Source organism: Planococcus citri, chromosome 5 (assembly GCF_950023065.1).
Source record: "Planococcus citri chromosome 5, ihPlaCitr1.1, whole genome shotgun sequence".
In the NCBI taxonomy this organism is placed as follows: domain Eukaryota; kingdom Metazoa; phylum Arthropoda; class Insecta; order Hemiptera; family Pseudococcidae; genus Planococcus; species Planococcus citri.
In genome coordinates, this window is record NC_088681.1 from 26,617,761 (window position 1) to 26,632,518 (window position 14,758).

Genomic DNA, 14,758 nt, shown 5'->3' on the forward strand with positions numbered 1-14,758 from the left:
TAGGTAGGTAGGTAGGTAGGTAGGTAGGTAGTAATTTTTGCTCGATTTTTTCTACTCTAAATACACGTGAAGTTCTCCCAGTATTCAAATTCGGATTAGAGGTAAAGATAGAAGGAAAAGTTTAGGAAAAATATGATCACTTTTTTAGTTTTTTATTCTCGATGTTAAAAATATCAACTTGGACAATTTACTGATAATGATAGGCTTACTTTATGGGACAATATTTATTTTTTCATTATTTACTTTTTTCAAGTTTTTTTTTTTTTTTTTGTTTTTTTTTAATGCACATAAGAAAATTGTTTTTTTTTTTTAAAGGGATTTTTGACGAAACTTTAACCCTTTCATGAGAGAAGTTGGACTGAACAATGAATGAAATATTTTTATGACAATATTGAATCTGAACGATCACTTATTTTGGAAATTACGGATGTTTTTCTAATTCTCTGTACTGGATATGTTGATTTTCAAAGTAAAATTTAAAGACGTAGCGGAAGCGAAAAACCAAGTTGATGGAGACTTGCTCTAAAATTTAATCAGCTGGGAATTAACAAAAATAGTTTTTCTTAATTTTTTTGTAAGGCCTTCAAAGGAAGAGTTTATTTATTTATTTATTTTATAATGCTTCAAAACACAAAATTTAATTCCTGTTTTCAACAGACTTACACTACAGATAAAAGAAAACTCACCTACTATCCCTGACGAACCCTCAGAAATTCAAAAATTCATCTCCCTAATAAAAAACATCAACCTCACAAACCAAATCTAACCCCCCCCCCCTACGGGTGTAATAATCTTGTAATTATAAACACCCAAAAAAAAAAAAAAAATTTCGACAGCTCACAAGGAAAAATGTTCCCATCGCAACAAAATTGAAAATAATAAATATAAAATTGAATAAAATTATGGGGTTTTCAATTTTGATCAAATTTTATTTTGTGGTCACAATTTCAAAAAAAAAATAGGTAAAAATTTGCTTCTACCGAATTTGAAAAAAACATTGTTTCGAATGAGATAAAATTCTATGTAGATAAGAAGAAAAAGGGTAGGTAACATTTTGAAAAATGTGATTTTAATTTCTCATTTTAATGTAAAAATTGAGAAACTACTTAATTCGAAAGAAATCAAATTCTAAAACGAAATTATAAAAAATATTGAAAATTCAAATTGATACATTTTTTGTACAAGTCCAGGAGTCTTCTGAAATGAACTATTTTTCTGTAAGAAACAACGTCAGTTTTTATACCTCGACTGAATTTCTCAAGATTCCAAAATGAAATTCGATTAAAATCGAAAACATCAACGTTACTTTACCATTTTTTGTTTCAATTTTGTTGCGATGTGAAAATCATTCTTTATGAGCAGTCGAAGTTGTTGGAAAAAAAGAATGAAATTTTGTGTTTCCAAGTTTCAAATTTTTTCTTTGCAAGTATCATAAAAAAAAATTGAAAAAGCAATCGAAAAAATGTGCAGGTAAACAATTTTTACAGCAAATTTCGGCCAGGTTGGGTTTTGGTTTCCATCTCGTTAATCTCGTTTGGAGAAAACTGAGGGAAATCTTCAATTTTCAAAAAAATGATGACTCAGATTTATTTTTTTAAGCATAAGTATTCAGTCCAAAGTCTTTCATGAAAATTCATGAAATTTATCGATTGGACTTCTCACGTGCATTGAAGGGTTAAACAATTCTTATTTCGTCAGATTTATTGATCTCGTCTAGTGTACACTTTTTTTTTTGCTCAAAGGTAATTTAAAGAAACTACCTAGGTAGGTACTCAAAATTTCACCACATTGACCTAGAAAGCTGAAATTTGGTATGTACCTACCCTATTTTTAATCCTCCAAATAGATTGAAAATGGGTTCGAACTGTTTTGAGCACTTCTGGAGCATCCAGAAGAGTTTCGAAAATTGAAATTTCCGCAGCATTTTACTCAATAAAGTAATAAAAGCGATTGGTGCTTGTTTAGTGACCTTCTTGACCGATTACGTCGGTGCGTATCATTTCTCCAGAATCGCTTTTTGCCACTTCGAAATGTATAATTCTCCAGAGATTTCATAAAATTGAAAACAAGTGTAATTAGTCAAGTGGATTCCTAACATACATTGAAATCCTTTATAGGTTCTGAAATTCATTTTGACACATTTTACGACATTTTTTGGGAAACTGGAATTTTTACAAAGTTGCTAGAAGCTCCAGAACGGTCTGCAGAAACCAATTTTGGAAAAAGGATGTACATACGATCGATCAAATTGGTCACTAACAAGCCAGAATCGCGTTTTAAGAGCTAAAATAATTAATTTTGGACTCTTTTTATGGCACTTTTTGAAAATTTGGAATTTTTGAATTATTATTGGAGGCTCCAGAACGGGTTGGAAATTGGAATCACCTTCGATCGACTCAGCAGGTTGAAATTAAGGTATAAAGTAAATTTTATCATTCCAATTTCACTGAGTAAACATGTTGTGAAAATTTCAATTCACATAAAAATCTACTGGAAGCTGCATAACTGCCTAAAACAGTTCGAGACAGCCTCCAATCGACTGGGTGGATCGAAAACGAGGCACATGCCAAATTTCAGATTTCTAGATGAATTTTTGTGACATTTTGATTTTTTTCACATTTTTGGCTCTTCGACTTTTAAATTCAAAAATGTACTTCAGTACCTACCTGAAATTTCCATTAAACTTTGTCCTGTTTAAAATTTTTCTGTCGAGATACCTCCCTTGGAATACAAAATGAGTAGGTAACATTTATTTGTCATCATTTTTCCCCGAATAATTTAACGAGGAAATTTTCGAATAGTTTTCAACGTTTGCAACAATGTAGGTAGGGCTAATAAAATTTCAATTTTTAAAATTAACTCATTAAATTTTCAATCTAAATGAAAATTTAATTCAAAAAAAAAAAATTAACATAAAAAAAATACAGAGGAACGAAACAGCTAATAGGTACTGACAAAAAAAAATGTCACATTAAATAACAATTGCACGCTTTAAATTCTGACATCCTGCCTGAATCACTTACATAAAAGTTGATAATTGATAAATACATTATGATGTGATATAAATAGAAATTCAGTGCGCGATTGAGGGCATTACGAAATGCATGGTAACGCGTGTCTGAACGTCCAGTCGAAATATTTGCATAACTACAATGTAACCTAGCCCTATCATTAATTTGTATGACAAAAAAATCAAATGTGAGTCTATAGACCAACATGTTACCTATTGTAAATTTAAAGAAGCGAATGTCTGTAAGAAATACGACTTCTAAAATATTGCAGGTACCTATAATAGGTTGAGTGTGATTGAACTGCAAAAGAAGCACAAAAATGATTTCTTTCAGTGAGTACAGTTGAGCTACAAAATTGAAGGCGCCAGAACATAGGTATAAAAAATTTTAATCAATCATACATATTTTGAAATCATAACAAATTTGAAAAAAAGCTTTTCGTTGCCCCTCAAAAATTCTTGGAAATTTCCTTTTCACCTTTACTTTGACATTAAAACTATTAAATTATATTTTTAGGGAAAGGGAAATCCAAAGCAATATCTCCTATGTAGACATATCATGCATTCAAATCAGTATCATAATCTGCATTCTGCATAATATAAAAATTGATACCATACATCAAAAAAAAAAAAAAAAAAAAAAAAAAAAAAAAGGTTACAATACAGCTTTAAATCATATAGGAATCATCCAGACACTCATCTAAATAACAAATAAAAATTTGCTCGAGTACCTAAAGAGAACCTACCTATAATCTAGACATGATTTACCGTTACCCAAACATATAAGATCGAGAATCATGCGATGGCAACACTGGCAAAACCATTCGAAATAATTTCGTGCCTGCCACATTGGATACTACACAGATAGTATGAGAACAGTTAGCGGTTCTTTTTTATCAGCTGGTTGATATTTTGAAGTGTTAACGTAAAATAATTACACAAATTTTACTTATTAAACAAATACCTATTTGTATTTATTGAAGTAGTGCCTCATGAATACTTTAACTAATGCTGTGAAACAATTTCGAGTGAAATTAGCAGGTCATGATAGGTGAATCTGAGTAGTATTAACAATGTAAAGAAGATGAATTATGTTCGAAGTCCGATACGTAATTTTTAATGATAAAGTAAGTTGTTTTTTTTTCTTCTTTAATAAAAATAAATTTAACACGATAATACCTATTAGAATGCATGTAGGCTGTAATTACTATATTTCAACTTACGGTTCAATTATTTAACAAAATATTCAAACGATAGCCTATACGACCTAATAGGCAAGCTCAAATTTATCTCCTTCTGTCTTATCAACTCTGCAAAAAATGAAATAGACCACAGCAGCTTTCTACTGCAGATAAAAATAACTCATATATTACCCACGTGCTTCCTTAAGATCGACAAAATTACTCTCCTAGCAATAATAAAGTTTTCGCGAAACGTTCGTCGGAAACAAAAGTATTAAAAAAATTAACATCTCGTTTCCATTTTTTGTTCTCATTTATATATTGAACAACAGTAGAATTTGATAGGTATTCTTGAAATTGAAAAGTGACGTCCAAATGCGACGAGCTTGGCTGATTTTTTTTTTATCTATTTCTTGAGAATTTGTCGAAGATCTATTTAAAAAGTATTTAAGTCATTAAGAAAAACCAGTTTTTAGTCAAACAAAACGTAGAAATGGGTCGTTTAAACGATACTCTAGTTGCACTTGTTGCCAACAAAACGCATACTAAACTAAGTAGGTATTTACAAAATGATGGCTAATAGGTAGGTACCTACCTAGTTATACCAATAATTGATTGGTCAAAATAAAAAAAATATGAACTAAGTTGATTAATTAGAACGATGAAAAATACGTGTCATATGAATCAATAAGTATTACACAAAAATACGTAAGTAGGTAATAATTATCTATGAATAAGTAAACTTTATCATCATTTCAAGTGCTTTAAGTATTTATTGTTATAATCGGGCAAAATTAATCGCATAAAATTCAGATAAAAAATAATCAATCAATAATATATCGTCGATATTTCAGTATAAATCCAAGAATCATAAGATTTTTATTGATGATGCATCGTTCTACGTACAAATATACTCGGATAACTTTTCAGTCTCTCACAAATCTATTTCAAAGTTGGGGGAAAATTTTACTCTCTGTTCCATGCTTTTGTAGCATTCAATGGAAAGTGCGTGCGTTGAGACGATAAGTTATAATGATCAGTACTGGTTTTCATGTATATGGTTTAGATAGCCTTTGCCACCTACTTCCTTTTATGCGCTTACATTCGAAGAAAAACATCGGCTTAGTGAGGTACTTTAGATACTCGTACGTACACAGTAGGTGATTAAAAATGAAAGAACTCGAACAGTGAAAAAAAGATTTTGTTTTTTATCAATTTTTCGTTAAAACTTGAGTCGAATGTGGCACCGGTTGTTTCTTTTATCACCAAATTTTCATCAATGTGAGTAATACTTGAATTTTTTAATTTTTATCTCCAAAAAATTTTAATTAGGGACAAATTGGAAAAATTTGTAGTAGGTACACAATTATTGCTTGAATGACAAACATTACCTGAAAAAATACACATTATAATTCAGAATCTAATTACAGATGACAAATTACATTTCCTGTTCAGAGACATATTATCGCACATTCAAACCAAAATTAAAATGCTATCAGTTAATTTGACGTCTTCGAGTTGGGTGTATCAAAAGTCGAGGTAAAACAAATTGAAAGAACGTCCAAAAATATAACTATCTTGGACTCATCAAGTTCTGAATTTCACTTTTAGAATTTTGATGATTTTTCAAAATTTGAATTTTGAAATAAATGGCATAAAATTTTTATGAAACAGTTAAAAATTCCATTATCATCATTCACATCACTAAAATGATATTAAAACTACTCAGCTGGTAGAAAAAAATGAATATCTCGATTTTTATTCAAATTTTTAAGTACATACTACTTGTTGAGTATTTTTCCAAACTTGGCTCTGCTTTTTGGAGAAAAAAATCAGTAAAAAATGTTGATACTTACATTAATAAGACTGTAAATAATTTGCAAAAGCACACCTATACTAAATTTTTTAAATTTCTTTCCGCTGAAAATTAGGTACTAAAAATTTTTGTTCCTTTGACCAAAAAATTCCAAAAATTACTCATTTTTTGACAAAAATTCTTGTGTTTTTTTAAAATAATAAGTCGCAAAAGTTTTGCTTTTTTGACAAAAATTACAAAAAAGTATCACATTTTTGCCAATGATAGCAAAAAAGCTTGCTTTTGGGCAAAAATTGGAAAAATTTTTGATTTTCATCAGAATTGCTAATAAGTTTTGCTTTTTCACGTAAAGAATTTCATTTTTTACTAAAAATTGCCCAAAGTTTCGTTTTTTTGCTACTTATTTCCCAAAAAGTTTCTTCATTTTGAAAAAAATTGATAAAAAGCCTTGCCTTTTGCTAAAATTGTCATAGTCTTGCGTTCAACCGAAAATAACAAAAAGTCTCGTCATTCATCAAAATTGCCTTAAAGTCTCGTTTTTTGCTGAAAATTTTCACTTTTGTGCAAAAAAAATCCAAAAAGTTGGACATCTTTTCTGAAAATTGCCCAAAATTTTCGCTTTTTCGCCATAAAGTGTCACAAACTCTCAATTTTTCGTCAAACATTGTCTTAAAGTCTCGCTTTTTGTAAAATTTTTCAAAGTCTCGATCAAGTTGCATTTTCAAATTTCAATTGCAATGTTTTGTTTCGTAATTTTTTTCACATCAAATTCAACTAAAAATTTGTTTTTAGATTTTTTTCTGCATTAAAATGCTTTGCTCACGTTTTGTAGAATTTTCTGGTTACTGAAGTTACTTTTTTGAGAAAAATCGAGTACTATCCCTGATTTTGCTGTGTTCAAAAATTTACAATCAAAATGAAAAATCTAACAAGCAAGCTTCTGGGGCAATCAGTAACAGATTTTGCTCATTTTTCACCAGAGCACAAAAGTCCATAAAAAAATCAGCTACTTAAATAGAAAATTGAAGGTCGTAGAGGGTTTTGAATTTTCCAGGGGGAGGAGAGGTACATTTAATTGGATAATAGTAACTGATCGTGACGAAGAAACTTTTATTTGAGATGTCTGGCTACAATTTCTGCGGAAAATGTATTTTTAAAACAAAGTACATATTAGGTACCTTTCCAGTTAAATTCGGTAAGACTCATTTCCTGACTGAAATCATATTCGCCAAACCAAATTTAATTTCCTCAAGAGATAAAAAAGTGACTTGTCAAGTAAAAATTCAGTTTTCCAGCTACATATTTTTCAGACTCATAAATCGAAAATAAGTCATTTCAACGAATTTCAATCACAAGTAGATCATAGATGAATCACATGCATTATAACTATGTACCTAATCAGCAAATTTGAAAATTTCGAAGAGAAAAAATATTAAAAATCTGGATGAAAACTTTTTTACTTCGAAAAAATTACAGATTATGAAATCGATTTACAGGATCACTGATTCATTAAAATGCAATTCTCGGATTAGATTATTTACAAATGTCTAATAATCTTTATCTAATTAAAATGTAAAAATTCGTTGAAAAAACTGACATTCATTTTGATTTTCTTATTTCAGAAAAGCAGAAGCTCAACAAAACCAGTCAGGAAAATGTCACCATGGTGGTTGTGCTTCTGCCTAGCATCGTTCACATCATTTAATCCGGTGACATCTTCGCCAAATAAATGTGAAAAACTCAACTACATCCAGAATTTTTCAACTTACTACTGTAAAAGCAGAAGCACCTCCAATCACGATCATATAAAAGTCACCACATCTCTCAACGATCAACTTGAAATAAAATGCTCCACGTATAACGAGTCCGATTACATCAACTTGATCGAAGAAATCAAACTAAAATCAACTTTCAATCAATTAGTCATCGAGCACTGTCGAGTTCCTAATTTATCGTTTTTCGAATATCTGCGTATTTTAAACATTCGCTCAGTCAAAAACGTTAGCTTTCATTCATCCACAGAATCTCCTACTTATTTTAATTCGAACCATTTCGAAAAACTCACCTTCGTGGAAACGCTGAATTTGCAAGATAATCATATCGTCGAATTAGCTGAGCAAATTTTCAACGATCTGGACAACTTGGAGGAGTTAAACCTGAGTGGAAACGAATTGAAGAGTTTACCAGTCAAATTATTCGAACCGCTGAAAAAACTACGCCGACTGAATTTGCAACGCAACAATTTTATGAATTTGAATGAAAATATTCTACGGTATATTCCCGCCTTGACATATTTAAATTTATGCGATAATCATCTGAATTATGTTTCGACGTCGCTATTCAACTCCGCATACAATTTAACCGTCTTGAAACTTTGCAATAATAATATCACTATTTTGGAGAATGGAGTTTTCGAGAATTTGCAATTCTTGAATGAAACCGATTTGAGTGACAACAAGCTGACCAGTCTGCCGGGGAATTTATTCGATAAATGTGGAAATTTGAAAATCCTCAAGCTGAATGGGAATTCGCTTAAGATGTTGCCAGATTATATATTTCAAAATACCAGAAATCTTACACAATTAGATATCGGTAACAATCGATTGGAAAATCTTACCGAACATGTATTCGATGATTTAACCAAGCTAAGAATATTACGACTGAATGAAAATAATCTCACAAATATTCACAGGTAAGATTTAGGATTAGGATACCTATCTCAGGTCTTATGTTTAATTGAATGAAAAAAATGTAAATTTCATTTTTCAAATATGTACCTTGTTTATTTACAGGGATGTTTTTCACCATTTGACATCTTTATGCAAATTGAATCTGAGTAAAAATCAATTGAAAAGGCTCGATCGTACAACGTTCTTGGATTTGATTAATCTTAAAAGTATTGATCTCAGTTATAACCAATTGACATTAGAAGATGCCAAAATAGGCGAGCTGTCACCCTTCATAGCTTGCTTGAACTTGAAAAATATAAAACTGAATAATAATTTATTGACGAGAGTGTTTGCTGATTGGCGTTTGCTGTTCAACAAATTGGAGGAATTGGATCTAAGTTTCAATCATTTTGAAGGTTTAACGGTGAGTTAAAGTATATTGCTTAAGTATCTGAAGTTTTTTTTACAGCTAATTTTTTTTTCAAGAAAATAATTAATGTTTTGATTCTCTACTAACTATAAATGAATTGCTTGATGAAAATTTTAATTTATAGGTAAGAAAGAAAAATACTCAAACTCGAACATTTTTTTTTTTTTTTTGTTTTTTTCATAGACAGAAGATTTCATGTTCAACGCATCCAACGCCACCATCAACTTCAGCGACAACCCAATAAAAATAGTGAACTTGGACAGTCTAGAAATTCAAGTCCTACCACCCTGTAGTCGGTCTGACTTTTTTCTCAAAAATTTCAGCCAAAAACCAACCCACCATAATAATTTTATCATGGAAAACAGCCGAATACAATGCGACTGCCACGCCCTAAGCTTAGCTAAATATTTCCAGATGAAATTACATCAGGGTGTTTATAAATTAATGAATTTATCAGCTAATGGAGTCTATTGCGACTCGAACGATAATTTGACCGAAAACGTACCGCTAGATAAAGTTAATTTGACAGAATTGAGGTGTCCAATTAGAGAATTATACCCAGACCAAGCTGACAAGTGTCCGAAAAACTGTGACTGTCATTATCGATTAGTAGACCGAGCAAATATCGTCAACTGCAGCAGAGCTGAATTGGATGTACTACCGACAGAGGTGCCAATTGTGAACAACTCGAAAACTGAGTTATTATTTTCTCGAAATCAAATTAAAACCCTGGACGGATTATCCAACCTCACGAGGAATATTGAAAACATAACTGTGATATCGTTATCGAGAAACTTGATAGAGAATATTGATGATTTAGAAATTCCCAAGACTCTGGAAGTAAGTTTTGTAGAAAATTCGATTTAAAAAAAATTCAAGTTGGGTTGTATTTCAATGGAAATTTTTCTTCAGGTATTGAGACTCGATAATAACCAGATTTCGCATATAAAACAACATACCATCAATTTGTTCAGACCGTATGGAAGCCTGACCAATTTGAGCATTCATGATAATCCGTGGGAATGTAACTGTGATTTGCGACCGTTTCAGAATTTCCTTCGTTTTCATCGACAAACGTTATGGGTACTTTATCACTCAATATATTACATTATTTTTCCAACATTATGATTCCCCAACCGAATTACCACAATTTAACAGAATAATCTTCATTCATAAAACAAATTTTGATTTTTTATTTAGATCAAGAAATCAAAACATTTAATTGTTTGAGATCTGAGAAAATGAATAACATTCGTGAAAAAATTAGGTACAAGAAAAAATCAAAAACATGATTAATTTTGAAAACACAGGAATGATCTTAATTAGGCCTACTAAGGCAATAAAAAGAAAATTAAAATAAACACCAAAAATAATATTCACAAAAAATAGCATACTTTATCATTTTTCAAACATAGATAATTATTAATTAAATGCATAATGGCTAATTCTAACAAAATGACACCTTGAATTTTATAATTGAGATGTTGAAAATTTTGAAGCATTTTTTCAATAATAAAATAGACTGTTTGGAAATACAAAAGTATTCCAAAAAAAAAAAAAAAAAAAAAAAAACTGAAAAAGGAACCTTTCTGAGCTGAATTTCCCCGAATTGAACGAAACCAGACAAAATCGAAAGAGCATAGGAATGTCTTACAACCCCCCTAACCAAAATTTCGAATGCTCAAATTCATTTTTGGATTTTTGACAAATTTTTGAAAATTAAAAAAATGTAAAAAGCTGTTTCAAGGGCGGTTTTTAAACTTTTTCGGAAAATTTTAATTTTTTGAAACCGTTTGGGTGATTTTTGTAAAATTCCAGGAAAGCAAACTCAAACTTGAATTTTAAACCAATTTGTAAATTCCAGAAAAAGTGTAAAAAATCAAATCCTCACAGAACTCGAAGGTAGGTATTTCACGAGTGGTGTTTTCGTTGAGATATCGTCTGCTCTGTTCACAGGATTACCCTACTCGAAAACAGACTCAATTTGACCTCTTTGGAGCCTTTAACTATGGTATCAAAATTCCTCCAGAAATTTCAAATCGCTCTAGAAGAGCCAAAAAATTATATTTCATTCGAAAAAATCAAAAATTGACCTCAAAACAATTTTTTTGATTCTTTTTTTAATTTTTAAAAATCTTTTAAAAGTCTAAAAATAAACATTAGCTCTTGAAATTTTAGTAACTGAGGTTTTTCTTTTTCTTAAAATTTAACATTTTTGGTGAAATTATTCAAGGTAGGTGTAGGTACATCAAAAATAAACTGCTCGAACATTTTCGAAATTCAAGTCCAAGAATACCTACAATTTATCTCACAATAATTTCTGAAGTGGCTTCCAAAATACAAGCAATATGTAGTAGGAATAACATGACCTAGAAACAAGATTCCCATCAGTTTTGGCTGCCTAATCTATAGTACGTACTTTTGAAGTATTAAGACGTTAAAAAAAAAAAAAAAAAAAAACAGAAAACGACCATGTATTGCTTTAGAAAAAATATAAGTTTCTGGAGATCATTTTTTGCACCAGAAAATTGCTCTTTTTTCGGACCTGAAAATTATTTATGTACGTACTTACATGTTTAACATCGGAGAGTTGTTCATTTTAGGCATCAGAAAAATTATTCATTTCATTTTTTTTTTTTGTATAAGAAATTGGTTAATTTTTTTACATTAGAAAATTATTCATTTTTTGCATTAGGAAATAGTTCATTTTCAGTATCAAAGAGTTGCTAATTTTTGCATCAGAAAAATGATCATTTTTTGCATTAGAAAATGGATTGCCTCTACATCAGAAAATTGTACATTTTTTGCATCAGAAAAATGATCATTTTTGGTTTGGAAAAATAATCCTATTGTATCTTGGCTTCGAAAAATGGCCATTTTGCTTCAGAAAAAAATAACCATTTTTGTTTTAGGAAAATGATTTTGGTTCAGATAAAAATACGAACCAAAGGAGGAGTATTTCCGCCATTCAAAAATTGGCCAAATTCGAGAAATAAACTTCGCTAACCCAAAACTTTGCTCCAAAGTAAGAGTGATATGACCTTATTAATTGGATGTAAAAAAGTTTTTTTTTTCGATCTAGCTTTGTTCCGTTCAAATCGGAGAGTGTTAGTTCAGAAGGATCCCTCGTGAGATATCTCTAAATAAATTTGAAAAATGTGTAAGAACAAAAAAAATCATGCCTATTTTTTTGTAAAAATTGCAGTAGGATTTCTTCAATAATATGTAATAGTATTTAGCCAATAATAATGAATTTTTTTTAAAATTAAAAAACTTTTTTAAAAAAAATAAAAACATGTTATTTTATCATTTTGAAAAAATCTCTTTCCTTGAAATGTCAAAATTTCGATGTTGAAAAAATTAATCAAGTTACAAACTTTCAATATAAACAGGAGTAAAAAAAAATTTAATCAAAAAATATAAGTATAATAAGACTTTGAAATTTTTTCGCAACAAATAAAAAATTGTTTAAGAAAAAAAATGACCAAAAAAATTGAAAATATTCATATTGCTTGTAAGAAAATTAAAGTAGGTAATAAGCAAGTCAACGCCAACAATGAAAAAATAGATAATGAAAAAAATATTATTTTAAATAAAATGAAACTCACCTTGATATTTGTTGGAATATCGAAAGTTGATCCATTTTCCGTTTTCTGAAAACAAAAAACAAACTTTAATCAGAGGTTATACGTAGTTATGCCTTCAGCCTCAAATTTAAATTTTTCCCTCAATAAGGGAATATGTGGTTAAAATTCCAATCTTTTTGGCATCTACTCAAGTACTTAAGTATCTAAATATTGAAAAAATATCTATATTTTGAGAGGGTTTCCTTTTTTAAAAAAACTCACTTGATTGTTTTCAAAAATTTCAAAAAGATACCAAAGAAAACTCCCATATTATTAAAATTATTCATTGAAAAAGAGATTGTAATTAACAGTTTCTCCGTCCCCTTCCTCCTAAATTTAAACAAAATCATGTGTATCTAATCAAATTTAATAATTTACAGATCGACAAATATTCAAACATAAAATGCAAGAAGACTGACACTGAGGTTCGTCACACATGGGAAGAAAAGCTATGTCAATCGCCATTTGAAAAGTATTCATTACTCGTCGCGATACTCGCAATTATATGCATTTCAGCCATCATCATAACGTACTACAAATTCAGAAGACGAATTAAAATATGGATGTTCGCTAATAAAATATGCCTATGGCTCGTCACCGAAAAAGAAATCGATAAGAATAAACCATACGACGCTTTCGTGAGCTTCTCGCACAAAGATCAACACTTCGTCGACGAACACCTGATCCCAGAACTGGAGCAAAACGGCAAACACAGGTTTAAATTATGCATCCACTATCGCGATTTCAAAGTGGGTCAATTCATCCCTAGTCAAATCATCCATTCGGTGGAGAACTCCAAACGCACTATTATAGTGCTGACGCCAAATTTCCTTCAAAGCATATGGGCCAGGATGGAATTCAGAATGGCTCATTTGCAAGCTATTAAAGAAGGCTGTGCGAGAGTGATCGTCATTTTACTCGAAGACGTCGATCACGAATTGCTCGATCCTGAGTTGAAAGCTTATGTTATGCTGAACACGTATGTGAAATGGGGCGACTCGTTGTTTTGGGATAAATTAAGGTACGCTTTACCACATCCTCAAATTAAGAGTAAAAAGAATCGAAAACTTAGGAGAAATATGTTCCAAGCGGTAGAATTGGGAGAAATTGCTGAAGGTCAGAAAAGCTGATTGGAGAATTCGTAGAAAGAATTTTATACCTAGTTATAAAAAGACATTTATCTATAAAGATAGGATTATTTTTTTTTTTGCTTGAAAATTGGCTACCTCTGCAGTTGAATAGCATGATTTTATTTTAAGTGATTTTTCATTTTTCATTTTCAAAAGACTGATAATTTTGTAGTCTATGTTAGTTTATTTGCATTATTTTTACATTCCATTATGAATCTCGAAAACGTGATGAGATTTTTGTAATTGATTTTCATACGGATTTTTTTTGTTTTGATTTTATTTACTGATTTATCACGTTGTATCATTCGTCAAGATCATCGTTTTTTCAAACTAATTTGATTTTGTGCTCAATAAAATTTGAATACTCAATTAATAAAATTGTAATCTGCATTCGGAGGCAGGAAGGTAAAAATTTAAATTAACTGGAGGAAAGATGTGAAGATCATCTTCTTTGCCAAGAGTATAATCGCCTTTTTGGATGCGAGTACTCGAATCATTTTCAATAAGACGTAATTCAAAAAATACTAAACATAATAATTAATACAAAGAACCAAGCACATATACATGGTATCCTAAGACTATAATATCAACAACACAATGCAAGGAACCAAAAATGGAAATGAATTTGATTATGAACATTGTACGTACATACCTTTCTAAACCTCAATCATCTACGTACTTAGCTACCTAGTACCTACCTACGTCACATTTTTGCAAATCTATAATTATAGACATTGAAGAAGGGTGTCGAGACAAAGAATTAACTGTGAATATTGAATGAAATTGGGCGAAATATTTCTTCAATTATGATAATGAAAACGTGCCTTGATAATCTTGAATTATAAGGCAGGAGAGGAAAGGTATGATCAACTACTCATACGAGTAGGTATGGTTTT

General features: G+C 30.3%; 1 protein-coding gene across 1 annotated transcript; it reads left to right on the forward strand.

Annotated features, from left to right (window-relative positions):
* Window positions 1–3,733: 3,733 nt before the first annotated feature.
* On the forward strand, window positions 3,734–14,036 carry LOC135847231 (protein toll-like). The gene is made up of 6 exons (XM_065366680.1): window positions 3,734–4,137; window positions 7,630–8,699; window positions 8,800–9,100; window positions 9,290–9,946; window positions 10,019–10,189; window positions 13,113–14,036. Exons 1-6 carry the CDS (start codon window positions 4,102–4,104, stop codon window positions 13,860–13,862), a joined length of 2,985 nt encoding a protein of 994 aa, XP_065222752.1. The 5' UTR covers window positions 3,734–4,101; the 3' UTR covers window positions 13,863–14,036.
* The last annotated feature ends 722 nt before the right edge of the window (window positions 14,037–14,758 follow it).